Source organism: Strongylocentrotus purpuratus, unplaced genomic scaffold, assembly GCF_000002235.5.
Source record: "Strongylocentrotus purpuratus isolate Spur 01 unplaced genomic scaffold, Spur_5.0 spur5_contig_857, whole genome shotgun sequence".
NCBI classification, from domain to species: Eukaryota; Metazoa; Echinodermata; class Echinoidea; order Camarodonta; family Strongylocentrotidae; genus Strongylocentrotus; species Strongylocentrotus purpuratus.
The window spans coordinates 279,952-306,318 of record NW_022145565.1 but is presented as its reverse complement, the minus strand read 5'-3'; the positions used below and the strand labels follow the sequence as shown (position 1 = coordinate 306,318).

The window sequence follows — 26,367 nt, the reverse complement described above, 5'->3', positions numbered from 1 at the left end:
GCCAGGATAGCCGTCTGACTTGAACGTGCTTGCGTAACATATTATTTCAAATCCTTTTCTTTCTTTTCCTACGGTGGTATTTATTTTTACAAATCTATTTCCAAGCTTTCAAATTGTGTTGATTCTGTTTATCCCATCAAATTTTACACGATGTAAAGTATCAGTGTCATTTGATTTCTTCGTGTATTGGAATTGTTTTTGATTAAGCCAAGCATAAATTAAGCAGAGTCGGGTCAATACCTTAAAATACATTAGTGTTGCTATGTTAGGAATCTCTGGTTATCTACGGCCTTTATTGATCTGTGTCGAAAAATGGGACTCATACAAATAGCAAACCAAATGTACCAGCTAATAAAAATGAATGAAAAAAAATTCTATTCATTGGTGGGTGATGTATTGAAATTTGTACACCCTTACCTTGTCGATCTGGAGCCCTCTGGAGGCGAAGGATTACATTCACCTGCTACAAGATAATATTAATGTTTTTCGATTGTGAGAAGTCAACTGCTGTTAGATCGGATGAACAATTGGCTTGCCCGAAATAGCAACACTTACTCGATACAATCTCCATTCCGAATGATTGCGGTGATGATTGGATTATCGCTATGCACTTTTAAAGGAAGTGATTTGCCTACATTCCGCGTTCTTCTAGGTAGGACAAGTCATGTTTGTCCTACCTAGCAACAATTAATGTTGCAATTATTTCTGACCATTGAAATAAAATTATTTGTAAATTGTGAATGAAATAATTTGTGAGATGGCACTTCACAAAGATTTATGCATTACATTTGGTTGCATCACGAAATTTCAAATCTAATAATCAGCACAATGTAATTGCCACCACAAAGGGGAACGACACGTATTTTAAATCGTAGGCTCATATATATATATATATATATATATATATATATATATATATATATATATATATATATATATATATATAACCATCTATTAGCAACTGATTATATCTTCTCTTTAGGTCACTATGATCAGGAATTGTTGTCTATTCTACCTTTTAAAAGCCTTTAAATCATCATTTAGATATAAAACTGATAATGTACAACTCTTAAAAATAGGCCTAATGTACTATTCTTAAATATAGTTACAGGCTTATAAATATGATGGTCCAATTATCATTGTGTTTATTCATAATTTTGTCTATTGTATTGTATTGTATTGTTATTCCTTTACGTCTTAATTTAACCATTCAAATTTGTCTAGCGTCGATTGAGGTGGTAGGGGGAGGGTATGGAGGAAACGTAGACGTCACCTGCGTTAAAAGTCTCTCCTTTTTGCAGCGACTGTGAGTATTAACGCCCTCTATAGATCTAAGCAGAATAATGTTTCTTATATTTACCGGCAAATTCAAGAGGAGTTCCAAAGTCAAACGTAAGTTAAAGACACTCTTTCATTTTCAAAGTGGTACATTTATAACTCCTTGTAGTTGGTAGAATCCATGAATATTTTCAGACGTTGTTTTTATTTAAAAAGATTCAGATGATGGACATCAAAAACTAATTTGAAATTTTGAAATCTGTGTCACCTTATCCCACATACTTATGTTGATGTTTGTAGAAAATGTAACAATCTCAATGCCGCAATGCAATGCAATGCCGTCTTCATGGTTTGTTTAAAGTTGTTTTATAACAATATCGATATTTAATTGTGACGGTACTTGTATGATTTTTCTTATTATTATAACTTTATCGTATTGATTTGTTGATTTCAAACCATTTTTTAAATTTAATGCAGTGAATGTATCAACTTCCTTTTCCTAATCAGTATTGAGTGATTTCAAGTACGGTGTTCGAGGTTGGTGTCAGTGTTGAGAGCGTGGAAAGGCTGCTGAACCGAGCTCCAACACCAACAGTCAGTTTAGATGGACGATACCAATCAAGCGTGCGCATTATCGATAGCTCAACACCAGCCTCATCCTGAGTGACGTCCTACTTTACACATGAAAAGTCTTGCGATTAAAGCATAATCCATTCAGAAAATCCAATAAATTACATCGTATCAAATATAAAATATAAAGTAATATTAGAAGATTAATAGATAAAATGATTTACAGCTGTTTTGACTGTACAGTGGATTTTACCTTGGCATGATCGTGAGATTCGTGCCAGATGTCCGCATAGTTACCTGTGGTATACTGCAACACCAACACCAACACCAAACTTGAAATTATGAATTTCCCAATCCCTAGGGCTGGTGCTGGTGTGAGTCAATGGGAAAATTACACGTAAATCGTCAACACCAACCACGATACTTGGTTCAGCAGACGACATTTAACACCAGCCCTCAACACAGACTAGCGGAAATACGTCATATTTCCTGAGGTCAATCCCAACACCAGCCTGATTTCAAATTTGGTGTTGTAGCCGGTTTTCAACACCAGCTTTCAACACCGAACTTGAAATCACTCAGTATTGTGAGCCCCCAGTGGTCAATACACGTTTCAACTACTTACTTGTGTGATTCTGACCTAGATCTAGGTTCAGCATTCATTTTCATTTTGGAAAAGGAATTCTGAAAAAAAAACTTCTTGATCGATGAAAATACAATTCCATTGCAATATGCAAGCGCATAGAGAATTTATTATTATGCGCGATATAAAAATGACTTTAGTATTAATATTCAATTATGTTACTTCTCCATATTGTAGGTTTAATATGCAAATGAAACAGCTAAATGCAACAAAATGCAGTGCAGAGAAAAACAGGTAGGTTTCATTAACTATATATTTTATGCTAAAATGTGCAGCAGTAGAGTGAATATTTAGCTAATAATTAACTAAGTATGATGTGTGATAGAGAATTTCCTAGTAAATGTGCATGCACTAACAATAAATGATTTAATGATGTCTGTTTGACACTTTTTGTCATTGAAATGCTAATTGATAATATTCATTTACTGGTATCTTTAAGTTTAATCAAGTTAAGCATTTTTTGTTGTTGTAGGTTTACATCCTTGAGACCAGTAAGCCCATCATCCATCCGCTCAGGCTATTCTCTTTACTCCACGGATACCGATGATCAAGTGATGAGTACTCATAGAGGTCTAGATAGGTGTGCTGCTTTACTGGCTAACATGATGGAGAGTGAGGGAATAGGTACGTTGGGAGGAGAGCTCGAGAGGGGCATGATTAGCTCTTGAATTACCAGGCATAACCATAAGACTGCTGCTGCTTTTTATGATGTGCTGTTGGTTTGGTTATTAAACTCATTCATCTCTTTACAACCAGGACATAAATGATTTGGGAAATATTTTTAAAATGTTCAATTGAATTTTGTATGCAGATGACACCAGCTTGTGCATGTCTCACCAAAATATTGATGCTTTACAAAATGTTTTTATTAATGAACTGAAATATGTATCTGACTGGCTAATTGTCAATAAATTAAATATAAATGTTAGAAAATCAAATGTTATGGTTTTTACGAAGAAAAATAAAGCCTCTTTCAAAATTGATGTCTATTTAAATGAGATGCCCGTCATTGAAGTTAAACTTGCTACCTTTCTAGGTGTCACTGTTGACAGTAGGTTAACATGGAATGAACATGCTGGTGCCGTCTGCAATAAGATTGCCTAAAACATTGGAATTATATATAAAATTCATATGTTGCCTAAGAGAATTCTTCTAATATTGTATAATATTCTGATTTTACCTTACTTATATTATTGTAATATAGCCTTGGGTCATACTTTCCAAATACATATTGATATTTTATGTCAGTCTATCTATCCTTTGACCTCCCAGAAAATGTCCCTACGAAACTGGAGAGAGGTGTTAGGAGCAAGCTAGGGGGCATGTCCCATACAAACCAGCAGAATAAACAGACCACCAAGCAGAAAGTTCCTGTTACAAAGACGAGAGTAAAGACAACGTCAATACAGAAGAAACCTGTTCGGTCTGGTAAGAATGATAATAGACTACAGAGAAATTGTATTTGGAAGTACTACTTAAATATTGTAAACCAAGTTCATGCAGATATAAGCACAATAATAATCATTTTGTATTTGTATGTAAAACAAGGATTATTATCATGAGCATAACTTGCACAATATCTGACAGAAGCTGAAAAAGTGAATATAATCACGGTTGCCCTGAGGTGATTGGCTCCCTTATATATGATGGAAATAGACAGGTGAAAATTATGAAATTAGATGGTCAATTATAATGACACAGTGTGTAAGACATTTCCCATTAAACCAATAAATTTGACCCATTCTTATTGTGTATTTTGTAAACCGTGTACCACTATTTTCTACATGCTAATTAGTAAGTTGGACGTCTGTTTACATTTGTTGACTTTATTTTTATTTCATTTTAATTTCACTTATTTTTTTTTGTGCAGGCTCTTTAAAAGAAAAGAAGCAGACAGGAAGAAGGTCTTTCAATCAGAAATTAGTCTCGTCAACGCCAAACCAAAAACATACAAAGCTCAACAAAGCAGAACAAAAGAAGCAAGGCAGTGATAGGATGCATTCTAAGGATACACACAGAGACAGAACGGATGTTTATACAGAGAAAGAGGTAACAGACAAAGCTCATCCAAGAATTCCTGCAAGGGTTTCTCCAGGAAACAAGGAGAACTTTCCTTTATCAAAGCAACCATCGCAGAGAGGGAATGGCCCAAAACAATTCATTGAAACATACGATGTAACACCACAGGTACTGAATGATAATGTTATCACTAAGACAAGAGTAAGGACAGAAGTCGTCAAGAACCCAGCTATAAGACATGAGGTAGCCAGAGTGAATGAGAAGCCACAGCGTAATGCAGCATCCTCAAGGCAAGGTAGTACTGTTCAAAGTCGATTGAATGAAGAACAGACCTATGTAGAAAGGGACTATGTCATGTTACAGCCTCAGCATGTAGGAATCACTAGACAGGAACAGCAGTGGACTGAGTTGCCTCAAGAGGTTAATGGACAGACTGGACACATTACTGGTACTGTGAATTACACAGACCCTAACACTCAACCATGGGTTAGTCGTATAGATATGGACCCTGTGAGAATCACTCCTGATAATCTACGTAGTGCAGGAACACAAAACATTCATCACCTGCAACAACATGACCATCACCACTATAAGCAGCATCAAGATCAGCTGGACCCTCATGCTCCTCATCCTCAGGGTCATGCAGTAGAGAGTCAGTTGGCTGCAGCTGCATGGGAAAACTCAAGAACAGGTCCAGGTTTACAATCATCAAGGAATCTTGACTCACATCTGGAGAGTGGTGTGAGACAGGGTCTAGTCAGTGATGGCATGGGACCAGTGCAAACAACTCAATCCATCTTGAGAGACTTGGTGGGCAAACTCCAAAAGATGAATGAAAGTCAGATACAAACTCCACAAACTCAGCTCTCGCACCCCTCTCCTGGTAGTGGAGTGACCCAGAACAATATCAGTCATACACATCAACAGATGGGACATGGATCAAAGAATGTCAGCAGGAGGGGTGTGGATCATAATGTAAGAGAACAAGATGAGAGAATGCAAGATATGTTATCATTGGATAGAAACTTTGCCAAGCACAGTACAGTCCATCATGCATCCAGATCCGGGAGCCATGGGATTAGCCTAGGAGCCAGTGCTGTAGGAACACACAATGCAGATCCTCAAAGTAGAGCTGAGCAGCTAGAGCCAGTCAGGGATTCTGGTCGGTCATGTGATCATAAATCTACCAATCAAAGTCCAGGATCTCTTGTGACACAGATGCAAAGAGTTTCTCATGAGGTTGCTAAAGATCCCATAGATGCCGTGATAGATACAGGTAAGAGATGCACCTTGAGGGAACCTGGGGTGTTTCACAGAACTTGTCATCAGTGAAAAATGACAGTTTTTGTTATAAGCTACTGAAATCCTTGTTTCTGATTGGTTATCAGCAGATTTGTCACTGATTTTAGTCATTTGTCATTGAAAAAGGCTTTGTGAAATGGTTCCCTGGTACACTTACTTGTATTCACTAGCATCACAGTGTTTTGCTTCCTCCAGGCAACCTGTCATTATTCGTTATTTGTCTCTATGTCAATTCCCACCAGTTAGAAAAAAAGGAGATTGTGAGATGCAGTTACCATTTTATGTGACAACTTGTAATACTTCCTTCCCACAAGTTTGCCAATTTATCTGAAGTTGATATGTTATATTTCCTCACACTCGATCAGTGCATACTAAAAAGCAAACACAAGCATTACATTCCATTACTCTCATTGACTGATTGCCTTTTTGCATTTTTCATAAGCAAAGCTAAGTGGTATTTGAATACCTGTATGATGCTGATGATCTTTACTGTAATGAAATATACCTTGGAAGTAGGCATGTAAAGTTTATTATTACTCGTATCAGACATCTGAGCTAGTCATTTACAAAACTGTATTGCCCTAGTTTTCATTAGCAGTGGGAACAGAGGGGTATATTCTTTGTATTTTCCTTGGTCTCCCTACCCGTGTTGACTTTGCGTGTAGAGATGAGTGGAAATATACCTTTGTATTTTCCACGGTCTCGCATCCGGGCACTTGTATTGACCGCACCGTACTTTGACATTCCCATTGCGCATCTATTATGCGTACGAGAACCTGCCCACTTTGCACGCACTATGTTGTGACTAATAATCACACCAAATGCACGCTGTTTGCAGTGTATCAAAAATTTTGTCAAGCACTGGATGCACAGTACTGGTTTGACAAAGTTTGTTCAGTTCGTTGAGATTATCATGGTGGATTTCTGTATTTGCTCTAGATATCTGATTTGGATAACAATAAAAATATTGACTGGCTTTACTTTCGAGGGATATCAGAAATATTGACCGCGCTAAGACCATATTGCCCTCGTCTTTCGACTCGGGGGCAATATGATTTGAGCTTGGTCAATATTTCAGATATACCCCTCAACGCCAGTCAATATTATATAATAATACATTATTTGCCTCTCTTTGACATTGAAACTTCTTCATTCCAAGGTACTCCCAAGCCACATACATCTCCTAAAGGTCATCAGGTCAAAGATGATGTTGGTGTTCAGACCCCGCCCTTCAGCTCTCGCCCTCCGGTTGTCATGACTGGTACCAAAGGTAGCAATGCATTATGGGATCAGGTACGGACTTTGAAGTATATTACTAAGGAGCTCCATTCGGCCAACATGAAAATTGGTGAGATGCTGGCTTTCAACCTAATAATCCACTTGCTTATATTTTTTATATTTTCACTTTTCTTTTTGTCTTGTTTCTTCAACTGTTTTCTCTCCCTTCTCTATGTATCTCTGTTCATGCACAGGGTTCATAAAAAAGAATTCTCGTCCTCTTTTTTTGGTCATTTTTATTACTGATTGTGCTTCTTTTTTCACTTTTCATTTTCTTTTTTCCCCTATGTACAATCTATTGTAAAGTAGTTAATAATTTGTTTTACAGTAAACATTCATTTATGACTTGGGATTATATTCTCCTTAGCTGACAGATGCTCCATGTAGACCTAAATATTTAATATTATATCTGGTGCATTGCTGGTATATTCAGTTTATAGACTTTGTGGCAGATTAGCCTGATGCTAAACAAGTTATCCAATAAAGTCTACTACTACTACTACTAGTACTACTTGACTTGTAATGGTACTTGAAAAGTTTGATTAAATGTGGACCTAGATATAAAACAAAAAATTGAAGAAGAAAAAAAATCAGACACATGTCAGCACATTCATTCTTTATGTTAAACTGAACTACCTTGTTATATGACCCCATTGTATTGACCTCATTTCTGTAGGTGACGTGCAAACTCAAGAGCTTTTGACGGAGCTAGAGGAAGTAGTTGAGACATTACCATTCACCAGCCTGGATAGAGATCTACAAACAGAGATTAGTCTGGCTCTTCAACCAATCAGAAGTGAGAATAGTCAGCTTAGGAGAAGGCTAAGAATAGCCAATCAGCAACTCAGGCAGATCCAACTTCAAGCACAGGCAAAGGAAAACAGCCAATCAGGTGTCAGTTTAGAAGGTTGGCAATGCTTTCTTTGTTACATTACTAGTATATCTTAATCTGTTACAATAATGATATCTTATTAAATAGGACCAAAACAGATAATGCAAAATTTTCATTGTCACCAATACCTTGTGATGACCAATTCTTTGTATATAAGAAAACATTCTTACCGGTACCTTGTTAATTGCCTCCAAATGAGAAATTTAGCCTAATAAAAAATAAATAAAGACACACCGACTAACTGAATTTATGAGACATTTTAGAGCGAGTGCCATGAGCACCCAGCAGAGGAGATTGTCCACATTATACTAGAATCTGTTATCATATGTGGATCCCTGTGATAAGCATATTAAAGTCTATTATTAACTTTGTATTTTGTTTCATTGACAGTATTGACTCTGCAGTCTTTGAATGTAAACCTACAGAAGCAAGTAGAAGAACTCCAAAGTGAGACAGACAGACAAACACGAGATATGACTGAGTTAAGAGCTTCTCTAGATGCACTCAATGTTGATAAACACAACATGCAAGACATCTTCATGAAAATGGTAAGGTATGACATAAAAAATTGTTATCCCTGCAGTCATTTCATGATAAGTTTGATTTGACAATACAGACGAGTGCAATATCCTCTACATACATTTAAAATACTGAGATTGTGTGTTTGTATTTGTTTTATTTATCATAAAACATCAAAACATTGGAATTTGTTGTTAATGGTTGGGTCTGTACATTAGTATGGTTTTATTCAAAACTGCCTTCAAATTGCCAAGAGAGGGCAGTATGATAGTCTTAGGAGAGGAATGCATCAATGTTAGCACCATTTGAGTTAGGATTTCATTCAGCCTGACAGTTGCAATGAAATTGTACAGTGTGGTTAATATGTCGGTACCAATTTCTAAAGCAGAGACAAAATGTAGATGTTATAAAATATTTCTTGCTGGTCCAAAGTAATTTTCATGGTAAATAAGTGAACATAATCAATACAATCATATGAATATAACAGAGAAAAGGAAAAGAAGAGACTATGACTACCATATGTTAAAGTAATTGAATTAATATTTATTTACTAGGACAATGATCTAAAGGAGAAAAGGAAAAGCTGGACTCTGGAGACAAGCACACTACGTCAAGAGATGATTAAGCTGAAATCTCAACTTGAATCTGAGGGTCTTAGAACCGAGTCCATTGAAAAAGAGAAGGAGATTTTAATATTGAGTGTCAAGCAAAGAGACTCAGAGATCAAACGGTTACAACAGATGACAAGGTAAAGAATGGTTTGAGAGAGGTTAGCGGTTACACCACGTATTCTTTTGACATTGTTGTTAAAGAATGGATAGACAATGGGTTTTCTTTGTGCAAAGTTTCTCATGCATTGACCCATTGCCTATAGGAAACAGATGATTTCTGTGTTAGGTAAGCCTATGAAAATGAGAGGATTTGGTAGTTGACATTCCTGGCGCTCCTGATTATCACCCTGGCTTTAGCATGGCTGCCATTACGGCGCTCTAGCATTTCAAGGAATTAATTCCTGCCAGGTATCCATTTACATCACCTGGGTTGAGTGTGGGAAATGTAGATCAATGACTTGCCAAAGGAAATTAGTGCCGCGGTGGGACTCGAACCTTGTGATCCACAGTCCGGTGACCTATCCACTTGACCACAACGCCTCTAAATGAGTGACGTTTCGGGATGAAAAAGTTGCGCACAACGAAGGTCCTATTTATCCATGTGCTACAACATTAGATACCCTTTAAAAAAACACAGTGGCAAACCACCATGGTTAAAGTGAAGGTTGAGTTCTGGGAAGAGGTGAAAAATAATATGTGAGTGTTATCATTCTTATTATACAAGTGTGGAAGAACATAAGATAACAAAATGATCCCTGAAAAGCATGGCTCTTCAAATGCCTTAATATTCTAAATATGGCATGTATTAAACAGCATAAAAATTGGGACAGATTTTTATGCCACATGTTCGTGTAGGCCAATATACACATTTCTGTGTACAGTGCGTGTAACTTTACTAAGACTGGACCAAATTTCTTATCATTTTGATGATTCCAGAACCTTGCAGTACACACCAGTACCTAAATGCTTGATGATCAACCTTTTCTGATCGATTCCACAATGTTTCTTTCACAATGCAATCGCATGACCAGAACTCAACTTCATCTTTATGTATGGCATATAGATGTGAACAAGCCTTTATATCTTGTTTTTGTTTCTCACAGGAATATGCAGGGAATCTTATTGAGTGTAGTACCTGAGAAATCTTTGAAATCTTCCATTCCTGGTGAAAGCAGGGAATCTAGACTTGAGAATTGGTTAGAGAATCATCAATCGGCCATCAGTACACCAAGGAGCATAAATAGGTATGTCCTATAGATACGATTGACTCTAACACTACAAAAGACATTGAAATATTTCCAATGCACATTTATATTCATGCAGTACAGATAATCTTGAACTCCTATTTAAGTCCAAATGTGATTTGTGTAGAAAACATTCCCATATATACTCATAAATACTCATAAATACACATTATTTCTATTAAATATCATCAGAAAAATCACCAAAACATAAAAGTACATGTAATTTTACATCATCTTCATTTATATTCTCCATGGTCATTATATGTTACATATTTATTTATTCAATTTCCATTTTCTATCCCTTTCTCATTATTCATCCTATATTAAACAATAGCTTACAGTCAATAATATAACTGTTGGTTATCATTCTGATCATATTCCTTCTGTCAAGAGTTTTCTTTTTCTACCTACCTCTTTATTCACTAGCACCTAGTCCATTCATTCTATCACAACCTCCGTCCGTTGATGACTGTAATTCAACTCTGTATTGTGTTATTTATCCGCAAATGAAAATGCATATTTACCTTGGGATTATACAGAGTAGTTTCAGTTATGATAAATTCAAGGTTTGTTGTACCTCGCATTTAACAAACATGTTACAAAAATAAAGTGCATTATTTGGTACTTTTGTTTTATATTATAACATTTTAAAGCTTATCTGCCGTAGTTTACAGGATGGATTATACCGCTCTGCAAGGTCACTGGACAGGTGGTTATCTCATCAACTCAGCTCTCAGTTAACATAAGAAAAAGAGGATCATGGGGGACCAATGGTCACCGATTAGGCATTGTTTGTTATATAGAGGGCGCAAGTAGCTACCAGTACTGCAGTAGGCCTTTAAAAAGAGGTACATGTACATGTATTTCTTGAAATGCCAGAATTTGAAGGCACTATTTCATATTTCTAATGATATCCTGCGATCTACTGTAAACTGTTAAATTAGATATAATGGGAAAGCTGTTTAATTTGAATCTATAGCATAACATGTATTAGTATGCATAAACTTCATGTTGTATTTCTTGCAAAGACTTCTGTTGAAGGAGAAAAAAAGGTTATGGAATGTATTACATTTCAAAGGTCGAGGGAAGCATTAATTATTAACCATCACACTTTTTTTTATTACTGGTAACCTAAATTAACTCTTGTGTTCTTAGATTTATAATAGAAGTATGAAGTGTCTTTATATAACCTATTATGAAATCCAGTATCAAACAAGGAAATAAAACACTGTATACATGGGTTCTACGTGTATATACCTACCAGCCAAAATCCTATTTGACAGAGTGTGTGTTATTGTGTATTTTCTGAAAGGAAGCCTGAAGTCAAGAATCTCACACTTATTATGCTGGTAGTATCACACAACAATGGAGTACTAGCTAGTCACATGGTCACTCTTGACAAATTAGGTGTATTTTATGATTTAGAGTGAAATGTATAAGTACCTATTATGTAGTACTGTTGTCTAAGTATTTTCATATATTCTCTCTTGAGTTCATTTGAGAATGGACAGTTGAGTCATTAAGTGATTTGCTGTAACAGTGTGTGCTCTACTATACAGTAGAGTGTAATAGTCAAGTGGTTGGAATACTAGTAGGATAGGGGTTCAAGCCTCAACAATCACATATCACCTTACAGGTCAGGTCAAGATGTCAAATGTAAATTACACTAAAACTAAACGTGATGAATAGTTCCTTATCTTGTTCCACACTAATGAAAAGAGAGGTGTGTAAAAGATTCTCAAACACAGTTCACATTTTGTATGGATTTTTGAGAGATTAATGCTAGTCTGAATTGTGCAGCAACCATTGTTGCATCTTGCCAAGCCTAGCATCACAATCAAATTGCCACTCGTTCCTTCGATAGGACACATATCAAACCTACCAAACACACTTGAATGTGAATGCGAAACTTGGACCAAATTTTCTGAAATCACATATGTAATATATACTGTCTTTAGACTAACTTTAAGCCCAACATGTTTCAAATGGGAACTTCTTTAAAGACCGTCAATACTACTGGGCCAGAAGGGATTAGACCACTCAGCGAGGTCACTGACAGGTGGCTATCTCATTAAATCAGCTCTCAACTAACATAAGAAAAAGAGGATCATGGGGGACCAACAGGCACCGATTGGGGAAGTTTTCTATATAGAGGGAGCAAGTAGCTACAAGTAGGACAGTGGGGCTTTAATATGAAACAAAAAATTAAAATAAAACTTGTCACCACATTTTTTTCCCATACAAGAACCGTCTCTTAATGGATTTCATTTTATATTTGTTGTCTCTCTCTATGCATTTGGTGAATTGTGTTTCTGGCAGGGTTTTTATTGTAGCTTAGGAGTGGGCCTGTAGAATAGGGACTGATTGGAATGCTATAATTGTTTGTCTTTTTTGTAATTCACAAGCAGCACCCCCTAATAATACCAGTAGTTTTTGTATTCAGCTTCAACACCATTGAGCAAAGACAAAGTAATATGAGAGTGAAAGAAAATCCAGTAATGCGTGGTCATATAAACAGCTCATTTGAGTGTCCATTAATCTTTATATAATGATTCATGTTAGTTTAATAGATCAGCAAGATATTGTAAAACAGCATCTGAGGAACTAACACTTCAACAAGCTCTTTTCTCGTGCTTTTTTTGCTCCATTATATTTGTTTTGCATGAGAAATAAAATCATTTGAATCATATATGGGGAGGGGGGGGGGATACTTCCACAAGATGCTAGTCTTAGTTGCCTTTAGGCTTCATCTGTCGAGATATCCAACATCAAAGTAATCATTTGTCTTTTTTTAAAACTTTAATTAAACAAAATTGGCAGTAGTTTGCCTTTGAAAGTGAGACTAATAATAAGGTTTTGAGTACGTACTTAATAAAAATTAATCACTTTGCATTGTACAAGCAATGTCATGCCTAATTGCAGTTATACAATGATTGTAGCTTCTTTCACATTATAACAATATAGTACTGGTTGTTATTTTACAGCATTCATGTACAGTGTATGCTACTGCAATATTAATTAAAAGATGATAATGAATGTATGACAGTAAAGGTGTTTTTTATTGCTCTGTTAGTATTGTTCTTTGTAATACTATAGTTTGCTTCTTTTTTTTCCCATTAAGTTATTGCCGATTCTGGTATACTTTCTTCTCTTCTTCCTACTTTTTTCTTCTTCTTCTTCTTCAAATTTAGGAATGATATGACGGACAGCCTCCATCAAACAGCATGGAGACAAGGTCAAAGGTCACCACATGACTCCATGTCATCCTCATCCTCATCCTCATCGTCTAGAGGGGGTCATTATATCAAGCTCTCATCTCCTGATGCATTACACAGAGATGATTGGAGGAAGATAGTTTCTGATCAACGAGGCTGTCTGGACGGTCATCATGTTATTAGTGGAGGAGGGGAAAGACATAAATCATCCCAACTAGAAGCTACATTTGGTGCTGATGGACGATGTGATGATTTGGACTCCACTCTTGTCGGAGATACTTTAGATGGTGATGGGACTGCGTATATGAGCTTTGCTGATCCTCAACTTGGCAGCAGAAAGCCATGGATATTTCAGGCATCTCATAGACCTTCACCTGGCGGTGGCACGCCTAGCTGGGTAGAAAAAGAGTTATCACCAGCTACAAAGTCAGGAAGAAAGCACATTGGCAGTGACAAGACTGTTCATGTTTCTGATAGCCTAGGTAGGACAGGGAATGAGAATGATAGGAGATCACCACCACCATATAAAGGGAGAATTGATTCAAGGTTGAGAAAGAGTGAAGATCAAGCTAGAGACTCGGAGAGAGACCTTGGTAGAATATTCAATGCAGCAGAAGTAGGTTCAGTTGTATCAGAATCTACAATATCATCCATAGCATCACAGTATGAAGCTCAGTTTCAAGTGGGTTTATCAAAGCTTGATGATGATATTGCTAGATTACAGCAGAACTTAAAGGGATTAGTTCAAAGATAATACATCTTTAGAAATTGCAAATGCTATTTTCTTTTTGAATGATGACAACATTGTGTTTCTTATTTATCATAGACTTGTAGAAATATGTTATACAGTTAAATACCAAATACTAGTTTTATGTAAATCAATCCTGTTTTCATGTATTATATTCATATTTAAACCAAAGATATGAGTTGAAATGAGACTGTATGTCTCTCAGTATTTTCCTCCATGTTAGAATTATCAAATACAATCACTCATTTATTGAGGACTTCTTGCCTTTTGATAAATAGTTTCACAGTTGCTTGAAGGATAGTATTATACATTATTCATTTTACTTCTATTTCCATCTTCCTTTCTGCAGAGAACTTGATCTTAGATTGTCAATTAGCTTGAGATTCTATTCTTGTACTTGAATTGAATTTATTATCTTTATTGGAATAGTACATTAATATTTTGTTTTGCATAAAAAATATTTTATTGATTGGTCATTGTATTCATTCTCTATATGACTATATCCCTTTGCCATGCAAACAATTTCTATGTCACTTGATATAATTCTCTTTAATAATTTACTACAGCCCCTCCAAGATGAATACATTTTTAGTACCGGTATATGTATAATTTACTATGTACCCCCCTCCCCCCCCCCCCTGGTAATTCATATATTCTGAAATAAGTTTCTTGACGAACTCGCAATTCTATAAATGAATCATATATAATAATATAGATTTGTGACTATTTTATGTATTGCAATAATGTGTAAGGAAGGGCGCAGTTTGCGGGAGTCCTCCGCTAGACAACTTCTTGAATATTGTGATGTCATTGGTTGTTTTTCTGTACTGGATTTGAATTCTTCTAATGTTGTCCCTATTAGTGTCATCGATTATACAGAGATGTGTTATTAAATACGTGTAGATGATTCAACAGAGAGCATTTTCTGAAATATGTTTTGGTAAATCCCAGTCTGTTGATTTGTAATGCCAATCGTCCTAAGCTATTCTCATGGAAATGAAAGTTTTCATTCTAAGTCATTTCCCTTTACCCATATATTTTCGTGCCATGCTTTCAGTGCTGGGGATATTGTATTCATCAATAAAAGTTTGTCTGAAACTGCAATATAATTTAAAAGAGCTAATTTCTTACCGGTCAATATCCATATGGGCTTGTGAGAAAATACTGCTAGTTAGTGCAGGGCATTTCCACATCTGAAAAATTTGCACAATGAGAGAAAAACAGATTCTGCATTAATCTGCAATAATGTTAATTTGAGTGTAAAATTATGTTGACAATATGGAGCAGAACACAAACTTTCAATGAGTTTTCTAAGTGAAATGTTTGAAGTTGGAAGATAGAACACTAAATTTGCCCAAACTACAAGTTAGTTCTATAACTGATGTTAATTTAATATTATCGGTCTTCCAAGTGCAGAGAACTGTATTTTCATTTTTTTTTTAATTTATGATATATAATTATATTTAAGTCTATCATTAGACTTTACAATATTAGTTCTATCAGTCAGTAGGGTGGTACAATAATCAGTGCCATGAAAAAGTATGACAAAATAAGCTATGTAAAGTCTCTTACTGATGCCCATGATGAATGGCCTTGGCCCTTACATATACAGTAATAAGATACAATCACGTATCCTATGTTGCTATTGCATTACACCAGCACATTATTCATTGTCTTAAAACAGGATTCTCCTGTTTTAGAGGAAGGAAATAATGCAATAAAAGGGAAATTGAAGAAAGGAGTATGATGTAGAGGGGTGAGAGAGAGAGAGAGAGAGAGACAGATAGACAGAGAGAGAGAGAGAGAGAGAGAGAGAGAGAGAAAGAGAGAGAGAGAGAGAGAGAGAGAGAGAGAGAGAGAGAGAGAGAGAGAAAGAGAGAGAGAGAGAGAGAGAGAAAAGAGAGAGAGAGAGAGAGAGGGAATGGGAGAGAGATAGAAAAACTTTTTTTTTTAAAACTTGGAGGGGGGGGGGGTGAAGATAAATACAAGGGTGATAGAGAAGGAGAGTTAAAGGGGAAATCCACCCTGACACGTTCGTTTTAATAGAAGCAGACAAATCAGTGGAACCATTACAAAATTAGAAAGTTATACATTGTTAAAGGTACGATCAATCAAACACAAATTTGCAAGAAGACCTATGTGACATATTTTGCAAGCTCCCCTCCCATTTGCTGTGTAAAATTTTCAATTATACTTTCACCCTAACGAATTTTTACAAAAATGTTTTATAAAAACCCCTGTGTAAAGCATATCTATATATCAATAACTTATGAAATGAAAGTTTATGACATTTTCTGTACAGAGAATTGCAGAGAACCTCTTTTCATGTTGCCCATGCCCGATCGACATGTACGTGTACTGCCTCCCATAACAGCTCATAAAATTGCCTGAGATCTTTCATGTACTAATAATGATACTAAAAATAATAGTAATACCCCCCAAAATGCAATGACGAGAGAAAAGAACGTCCATGACTAGAAATATCTGAATACCGGTATACGTGCATGAACACTGTTATTTACACCATTTTGGCACAAACATTTACCTTATTGACAATGCAAATGAAGTCACGAGGTTTAGGGCATGACGTCATTCGATCCTTGAATCATAAGCCTGAAAATAACTCTACGCAATCACAAGCATGAGTTCATGATCGTCTGACGTTATAATTATGTTGATTATAGAAATATGATGTATCATAATTGATATTAATATATGTTCCATTATATTATTATCCAGGAATTCTTTCTTTTTATCTGAAAAAATTGATCATGAGTTCAGTGGAGATGAATAAATTAGTTATCCATGTTAGGATAGCAAAATGCACGACATAAATATACAATGTATGAGCAGGAAGGTGTAAGAGCAAACTGCCCGTCTAATCTAGTGCAGCCCCCAGAGATTGAGGTGATCAAGGCCGGGTTACTCGTTTTTCGGAGGGTTCATTTTTTCGAAGGTTCATAATTCCGAAACGCAAATCTACCCTGCCAGGTTCATAATTCTGTAGGTTCGTAATCATAAAACCTCTAACTGTAAGTTCGGGAAGCGGTTATTCCCCTGTGATGTAATGGTTTTAAAATAAACACAACATAGAAATTTCATACTTCTTTTATGATGGCAATTCTAATCATTTTATGCCGCGATTAACTATAATGTTATTCACTTTTCATTAATTGATACACCTATGCAATTAAGCAGCCAGTAACATCAATAAGGGTGACACTTTTTTTCTCCATATAGTTAAGTTTATTTCTTTATCAAAAAATCACACCCGTCATCAGACGGCCGGCCTATAAGAAGGCCTACGAGTGATACATCAAACAATAATATAGTCATGAAGAATTTGACATGGCCGGTAACATATAGTATAAATATAACATAATCACACACGCAGAAAAAATATTCATGTATTACAGCGTAATAAAGGTTTTATGTACATGTATTATGTATGTATGTATATTGGGATTGAGAGGCGACATATTGAATAGAGCTATAACAAGCTCGATCGGGCACTGTTCTGAAAATATTCAAATACTGTAACAGTAAAATTGCCGAATCAGAAAGAGAAAGCACAGAACACATATTTATAGTCATAATTAAATATATTTACCCTTCAAATAAACCACAAGATATTTATGTAAAGAAAGATCTATATATTTCTGATTTGCGTAGGAAAATAAATGTTCTCTATTTGCACATCTCGAACTCTCGGCAGCTATGATGGAGTATGATTAAGTTCAAATGCATATATAAATTGCATACAAAGGGTAATTCAGAATTGCACTACACGTAGGAGAAGCAGTGAATTCTTTCTCTATACAGAACTACATTGGTGTCTATACATATCTTTTGGCAGTGTTTGTGAGGGAGTCTCTATCGACAAGATCATTCAAAATGGCAAGAGTAGGAATGCAATGGATGAAGTACTGCTTGTTTATCTTCACTTTTGTATTTGTCGTAAGTAATTTTAGACCAAAAAAAAATTGAAACGAGTCAGGGAGCCGAGGTCACATGTATTGGTGGTTACAATAAGTCACAATGAATGTGGCACAATGAACCCGACAAGACTCGTTCATCTGTGACCCTGCGTGCAGTTCATATTCACTAATGCATTCGCAAACATGTATTATTTATGTTATAAGATGGATCTACAATATGAGTATAAAGTCGGGGAAATGACGGTTGTTATCACCAAAATGCACTCCCCGTGCATATGGTTTTAAAAAAAATGCACGCACACGTGATCCATGCATTTCGACGCTTCTCATTGGCTAAATTCTTGAACCGGCCATTTTATAATTTACTTTATCATATCTTGTTAGCCAAAAGGGAATTATATCATATCAATTTACATAAAATCAATGCCTTACTGGTTATGATCAGAATACAGTCAGTTTTATGACAACATTCCAAAATTAAATTCAACGCATTGCAATCAGCTCAGCTCATTCCTTCAAGTTGACAATCAAACGCGAGCATCGAAGTTTACTGACAGCCCCAAAGACCGACAAACCAAAGATATACGTCAGAATGTATGTTAATAGAAGAAGAACGTTTCAAAAAGTCCAAGATACCGACAAAACAAAGGAATAGATACTAATATATGAGGGAAAATAATTATAGAAGAATAAAGTCGGTCCCTGGGCTGTATTTGCCAAAGAATTAATTTCGAAATATGAAGTATGATTGGATAATCAATCAGTTGTACCTTGGTCTCTTTGATTGCAGATCGTGGGTATTGGTTTAATCACTGCAGGCTTCCTAACCCTCACCGTCTACCAGGAGTATGTTGACTATTATTCAGGGAAAGCTATACCTGCCATTCTCATCTCAGTCGGTTTCATCATCATGTCCGTCTCATACGTAGGATGCTGTGGGGCGTTCAAGGAGAACTATAGTTTGCTGAAAACGGTAAGGTTCTCTTGCTTTCTCGGTCCTCTGTACTCTCTCAAATTTAAAGGAAAATCCGCCTTGATACTAAGTTGGTTTCAATAATTATATCAGAACATTGAGAGGAACAGGCCAGTGAAAGTTTGAGCAATTTCCGGTTAGGAATAAGAAAGTTATGAGTTTTTAAAGCTGTGATCAATCGAACACAAATTAGCAATTCTGTGACGTGTCTTGCGAGGTCCCCTCCCATTTGTTCTGTACTTACACAAAAAACAACAACAACAACAAAATCAGATATTTTAAATTTCCCACGCGCGAGAAAATGTTCAATCTTAAATGCACCCTAAATATAATTATAGTAAATATGTTTCTATAGGCCTACAACCCCTGAATGGAAACAAATTTATTCCGTGATCAATAACAAGGAAAATCAAAGTTTATGAAATTGTATGTAATCAGTTCAAATTATGTGTATATGCCGACAATACTATTAAACTTTGTAAAGATAAAGCGGTTTCACTTGTTAGAAAGAGCTACAGGTGAGAATGAATACAATCGGACAAAATAATGATTGATAAAGTCGATTAACCTTAAATATAGAGAAATCAAAATGCATGTTGATTGGGACTCGTCCAAATGTGAAGAATATAGAACTACAAATGTATTTAAAGTGTAACAAACTCAAACAAGTTAATGAATTAAAGTATCTCTGATTGATAAATTATATAGACTCTTGCCTATGTTGGAATTGTCAATGCATGATGTAATAAGTTGTCAAGAACGATTGATGTTACCAGACGCATTTGGTATCTCTTGCCCTACACTCTTATTTCCACGGAGTCAAATTTCACTCTGAATGGCGTCAGCTGGGAGTCAACTCTATTCCTAGTTAAAGTGACACGGAAAAGGAGTCATCTTGACTCTGAATTGAGTCAATTCTCAGCTGATGCCACATAATCCGAGTCAAATTGATTCGGAATCCGTGTCACTTTAACTAGGAATAGAGTTGACTCCCAGCTGACGCCATTTAGAGTGAAATTTGACTCCGTGGAAATAAGAGTGTAACGAGTTGTATTAATAATATCTAATAATCTCTTTATACCGCACATTAATGACTGTAATATATGGGACAGAGTGCAACATGCAATATTACAAGAGTTCAATAATTACAAAACCTATAGGCCTACACCTCACTATGTTACCCGAACTTTCTTGGCAATCAGTTCGTCAAAGAATTAAGTACCTAACCTGTCTATGTAAAATGTATAAAATCTAAAATGATCTCATGCCTTTGTATCTGAAACAAATTATAATTACGAGAAAGGTTTCTATTTATACACTATACAAGAAATGCGGCTAACTCCCCACTCTTAGAGAGAGAAACCCTGAGATTCGACCGTTTCAAAAGATTCCTCCACTATCAGTTAGGTTCACTGATTAGGAGCGCCTTGCCGCCTGATTTACGTGTAATATCATACTTAATAAGTCAAGAGGCGGTTGTAAACACCTTACCAATGCACTATGACAAGCAATTCGTATCCATTCATGTCGTATTAAATTTTAATATTATTTTTGGGTAAACATGTTTCAGGAGTTATGCTTTGTTTCTTTTGTTTTTCTTCTTAACCTTGTATATTGTGTATTCTTTCTTAATGTTTATGTTTTATTATTGTAATGTGTAATGTTTTGTATTTCTTTTTTATTGTACAGAAAGGGCCCCTTGGAAGAGCAATATTGAAAGGGCTACCCTAAATAAATAAATCAATCAATCATGGTATTTCTAATCGTGGGCCATTTTAGGAAATAATATGTTTTCATTGAACATCTTTTTAGTATGTTTTCATCATGGTCCTTCTTCTGATCTTGGAGCTTGCTGCCGGTATCTCTGGCTATGTCCTTCGTGATGACATTGATAAGACGGTCGGTGAGAACATGTCTGAGCTTCAGATAAAATATAACTCAACTACTTCAGCTCAACAAATCTTCGATAGCCTACAGCAGGACGTAAGTAAAAACCTGTTTCCGAATCAAAAAGTCGAAGTAAAATCAACTTTTTCACTAGGGCGGCGCCGAGGGCCGACTCCGGCCGAGGGTGCATAAACATAGCCACTCCCAGTCCCCATCACCTTGGCTCACAACGTGGAGAATCCTCCGTTCCGGTGATGTACGAAGAAAACGGGTTAATACATTTTATTTGAGACGCTGACTATAATTTTCTCACCCTCATTGATCACTGTGGTTGTTGAATCGTCTACCAGCACGTTCCTCCCAGATACTTTGAATTACTTTAGTTTTTATATTTTCCTTACTATTTTCATTCTAAAAAGTAAACAGGCGGCTTGCCGTCTCGAGTAACACACTTTTGTGTAAACTATAGTTATGAATACACACACATATTGAGCTTGATAGATACGGGGGGGGGGGGTGGTGGCATTGTACCGCTCTGTTTTACGGAAACGGAATCCTGGATCTGCCCCATATCATTTTGAAAAATGTAAACAAACACAGAGAAAATAAAATAAAAATTGACATAAAAGGCTGTAACAAATCTATTTGATTAAACATACTGTGGCGGACACGGTTTGCCACCTTGGCTTGACACGGAGTATTTGTCAGGATGCCCGTGTCTGGCCTGGTGCTCCCCGTCGTTCGTTTGGACAAAATATATGCCCGTAGCTTGATGGCTGGATTTCTTCACTGCTCTCGTCACAGGGCGTATATCAACAATCGTGCATCCTTCGACTGCAATCGGTCACCCCAATCGTTGTGCACAGCAACAGTCAATTGAACATCCTTCGAGCAATCAATCAATCAATCACCATGCTTTGTCAACTCCTGTCACTGATTCGATCTCAATGTCTAACTACGGTTTCACTGTTCTAAGAAATCAGACCAATCATGAGTTGCATGTTGAATTCTTTTAATGCGAACCAACCAACATTCAGGGTTAACTCGTTCAACAAGTACAGGTGTGGACTATAAAAGTAAGACTTCAAGTAAAGACTAAGGCCAGCGCCAACTACAAGTAGGCCAGCCTCGGTGAGGCTGGCCTGTATCGGATACAGTGCAGTGGAAAGTCCTAATCACACAATCCTGACCATCCTAAAAATTTCCCTATACATAAACGCATAAAAGAACAATTATGTCCTCGTTAGTAAAACAACACTTCAACACAACATTTCTGCTAATCCCATAAAATCTTCACATATAATCTTCAGTATAACCCCTTATTCCTGATTAGATCACTACTATACAAGTAATATCCCCAAAAGAAACATGATAATTGCACCAACATGATCAAAATATGTAATTTATGCTCATTTTCCTTCAGTTTGGTAATTGCTAAATCAACGATGCACCATATTGCTATAGCGCATGCTCGTACAACAGAAAATGCTTAACCTTTGTCCAATACTAAAACACTGATTTGTTACAATACTGTTATAACCGTGTAACTGTTTTACTACAGCTCTAAGATTGAATGTAGATTATAAGATGATTTACGTATGTTTAATCCTAACTCCGTATTATTCTCTTATGATTGTGTGATAAAGCTGAAGTGTTGCGGGGTTCATAACTACACTGATTGGATGGGCTGGATACCTGATCAACCCAACCTGGTGCCTTATTCATGCTGTAAAACACCTGATACTCCAGGATGTCATATCATTGGCTCAGTTACATTGGATATATATACAGACGTAAGAATTGAGCTTATTGAGTCAAGTATACAGTGCATGGCGTAGTGTGCGTCCACCATCTGATGGGGGCATTGGAACGATGGCCGGGATGGGGGCGGGGGCGCATCTGTCTTCCTCGGAAAATGAAGCGTCTTTTATTCTTGTCCTTGTCCATTTCCCTTTCTCTATTCTCGCCTTTTCATTTTTTCATACTATCTTCACCTATCAATATGGGGGGGGGGGCTTCGTGACCCCGTGCCCCTGTATAGATTATGGCAATCTTAAGCTGTGGATATTTTCAACCTCTTCACGTGGGACCACTATGGTAAGTTGATGAAGGCTCTTCAATCTCGTACGAGTAACGAGAGGTCTATCCCTGCCAAACATCTTTGGACAAGATATTTTCCCCACGTAATTTGTCCCTGTCGACCCCAGTGTTTATGCTGAGGTAATAATATAAGAACATATACTTGTGAAGTTGCTCCGGGTTCAGAAGACCACATTATCTCACTTTGAACAAGCTAGAGCATCAATCTCTAGTACAGATTCCAAGTCTTTATCTTTCCTCCATCAACAAGAGGTTGTTATATTATTTCGTATCAGGGGACGGCTGACAAAATTGCACGAAATTTCACAACCGGTAAAACAAAAAGAAAAAACATAATAATAATGAAAGAAAAAAGTGGTTCTCATATTTCAAAATATACCGACAGTGTGATCGTCCAATTTTTACATATTGTGTCAACAGATGTTCCAATAATTTTTATAACAAGCCATGTTTCACAACTAGACACACAATGGTGTAATCTTTATAATGTGATTCTTTTTTGCTTCTAAGGTGGGAGGACTCTTATAGTAAGATCAAAAGTTGACTTATTTGGGAAGTTTACACAAATGCGTAACGAACTTAACGACCCCTGATTTGTTTTGTGTTTAATTTCAGCCGTGCCACTCCGCAGTCAAAGATATACTGATTAATCAGACTGTACTTATTGCAGGAGTTGCCATTGGTGTGGCCGTTCTTGATGTGAGTGCATCTCAGGTTTATGCTTGCTTTCTATTTTTGTTAAATGCTCTAAAAAAGAACAGAGTCTAAACAGAGCTTCTCCGACGTAGCAACAGCAAAAATATAAGTTGGGCATATATTATAGGAGAAACACACGCCTACACTGCAAATTCATTGTGTAACGACTTTACACAACATTGGGTGGTTCACTCCTTACACAGGGGTTATGTTAAGTTGTGTAAAAGAAAATTACACAACTTTACACTGCAAATTCGTTGTGTAAAGTTGTGTAATTTGTGCGTACCCAACTTAACATAACCCCTGTGTAAGGAGTGAACCACCCAATATTGTGTAACGTCGTTATACTGCGAATTTGCAGTGTACAATATTTTTTGAGCGTACTACAAAAATACTATATTATGTTATTTTAAGCGTTGAAATCAGGAAAATGCCAGTGACTGGGAGGCGACAATAATAATGTTGAGCCAATACAAGAGAAAAAAGGTCAGTGTGTGATACAGGGGGCAAAGGGCAATTTCTTCCTCAGATTTGCTTTTGACTCCAATAACCGTCCAGTTATACTGGCGTTGTCTCTGCATCCATAAATCTATTTTGAACGTGGTACTATATATATCGACAATACTTCTTTAGGAATCCGGATTGTATACCTGAATCCATGGCCCGTATTCAAATTAAAATCCGACGCTCGTTCAAAATCGGGTTTAACAACTGGGAAGTTAGTTGCAGGTCTAAATACTTTAGATCAGAATCGGTTTTATACCCATGCATACAAACCTTTAGTGATATCTTTGACCTTGTATTCTCATGTTTATTTCAGATCTTGTGCATCGTACTAGGATGCTGCCTCATGAAGGACATCAAGGAGCTGTCACGTGCGATAGCTGAAATGTGTTAGCTCATTAATCACTTAACCACCCTGAATAATACATAGGCTTAGGAACCGGGGGAGGAGGGGGGGGGGGCGCAGCCCCTTCGAAAAAAATCTTGGGGGCTCAGATATCATTGCGCCCCCCCCCCCCAATTTTTTGGTGGGGCTCGGATATCATTAACCCCCCTCCTCCCCAATCATTATATTCTAGGCATGAAACACATGTATACATATAATCTACAGACTTACCATTCAAATATAAACATTTTATAAATATTTATTTAGGGAGGGGGGGGGGGGCTCAGACATCGGATCTCGCACATCATTGACCCCCAAAATATATTTGGTGGATCTCGGATATCATTGAGACCCCCAATTTTTTTGGCGGGACTCTGATATCATCGAGCACCCCCCTCCCCCATATTTTGGTGGGGCTCAGATATTATCAGCCCCCCTAATTGTTTTTGGTGGGGCTCGGATAACATCACGGAGCCCCCCGATATTTTTGAGGGGCTCGGGTATCATTGAGTCCCCCCAAACAAAAATATTTGGCCGGGCTCGGTTATCATGAGCCCCCCCCCCCCCAGTATTTTGTTCGGGCTCGGATAGGCTATCATTGACCCCGCCCTCCCCAAATATATTGGCACACTGTCTTATGTACCGAATACTAAGGCAGACACTCTGCTTAAAGTTAAACAAATACGGCGTCGGAGGTTCTAATCACGTTTGGAATTTAATATGCAGTTAAACATATTTCTTGATATCAAGAAATTTTTGTATTTGTGGGGGGGGGGGTGGCGACGTACCCTAGCCCCCGCTGCGTACAGTCATGATTCATTGGCTAAGCAATGGCCTCGTTACTGTGAGCCCCCAGGCTCAAAACCATGTTGATGTGCTATAGTGCCCTTTTAAGAGGCATTAATCCTCATCATTATGACTTAAGGACGTAGGTCCCCTAGTTGATTAGTATAGTAGCACACAATCATATGCTTTTAGTAGTCACGCAAAACAAACACTCACAAATTATTATTCAATAAAATGTGAGAATGTATACTATCATCTAGATCTATTAGGAATGAATCATTGTCAAAATCATTCCATAAATTGGGGTAAAAATATTATTCCACCATTATGACCAACAGTGTATATAAAGGACCGACATTATGCCTTTACTACACGTAGCTCTTCATGCCCGTTTTTTAATTTAATAATTATATATATAAATTATAAAATATTATATAAATTATATGTTTATTTATAAGTATATACTTGATGATATAATCATTGCGAATTTCCTATTACCTAAATTGCGTCTTTCAAAATAGATATACATTGTGATTATATTATATTCATATATTTGATTGAAATATGTGATTTCGATGTCATGAAAATTGGCCAATATTTGTAATACAATGCACGGTCGATACTTATTATAGCAGCATCATCAATATTGTCATCGATGATGATATTCCAGTTTTGCAAATAATTAATTACCCATGCAGAGAAGTCAAGATGTATGTGTTTCATTTCATTGTGCCCTATATAATATATATAAAAGTATTATACAGTGCGTATAAGAAAAT

The 26,367-nt window shown here is 36.6% G+C and overlaps 3 protein-coding genes across 3 annotated transcripts; all 3 read left to right on the top strand.

Annotated features, from left to right (window-relative positions):
• The first annotated feature begins 1,324 nt into the window (after nt 1-1,324).
• LOC115928826 lies at nt 1,325-8,433 on the top strand. The gene is made up of 8 exons (XM_030996798.1): nt 1,325-1,392; nt 2,669-2,725; nt 2,964-3,115; nt 3,764-3,919; nt 4,362-5,786; nt 6,972-7,160; nt 7,767-7,997; nt 8,387-8,433. Exons 2-8 carry the CDS (start codon nt 2,676-2,678, stop codon nt 8,431-8,433), a joined length of 2,250 nt encoding a protein of 749 aa, XP_030852658.1. The 5' UTR covers nt 1,325-1,392; nt 2,669-2,675.
• LOC115928904 lies at nt 8,423-15,423 on the top strand. The gene is made up of 4 exons (XM_030996975.1): nt 8,423-8,535; nt 9,056-9,249; nt 10,216-10,356; nt 13,548-15,423. The coding sequence occupies exons 2-4, from the start codon at nt 9,119-9,121 to the stop codon at nt 14,323-14,325; spliced, it is 1,050 nt and encodes a 349-aa protein (XP_030852835.1). The 5' UTR covers nt 8,423-8,535; nt 9,056-9,118; the 3' UTR covers nt 14,326-15,423.
• A 2,628-nt stretch (nt 15,424-18,051) lies between these two features.
• On the top strand, nt 18,052-24,867 carry LOC115928896 (CD63 antigen-like). Its single transcript, XM_030996968.1, has 6 exons — nt 18,052-18,276; nt 19,048-19,230; nt 21,043-21,213; nt 22,764-22,910; nt 23,833-23,916; nt 24,734-24,867. The coding sequence occupies exons 1-6, from the start codon at nt 18,214-18,216 to the stop codon at nt 24,809-24,811; spliced, it is 726 nt and encodes a 241-aa protein (XP_030852828.1). The 5' UTR covers nt 18,052-18,213; the 3' UTR covers nt 24,812-24,867.
• The last annotated feature ends 1,500 nt before the right edge of the window (nt 24,868-26,367 follow it).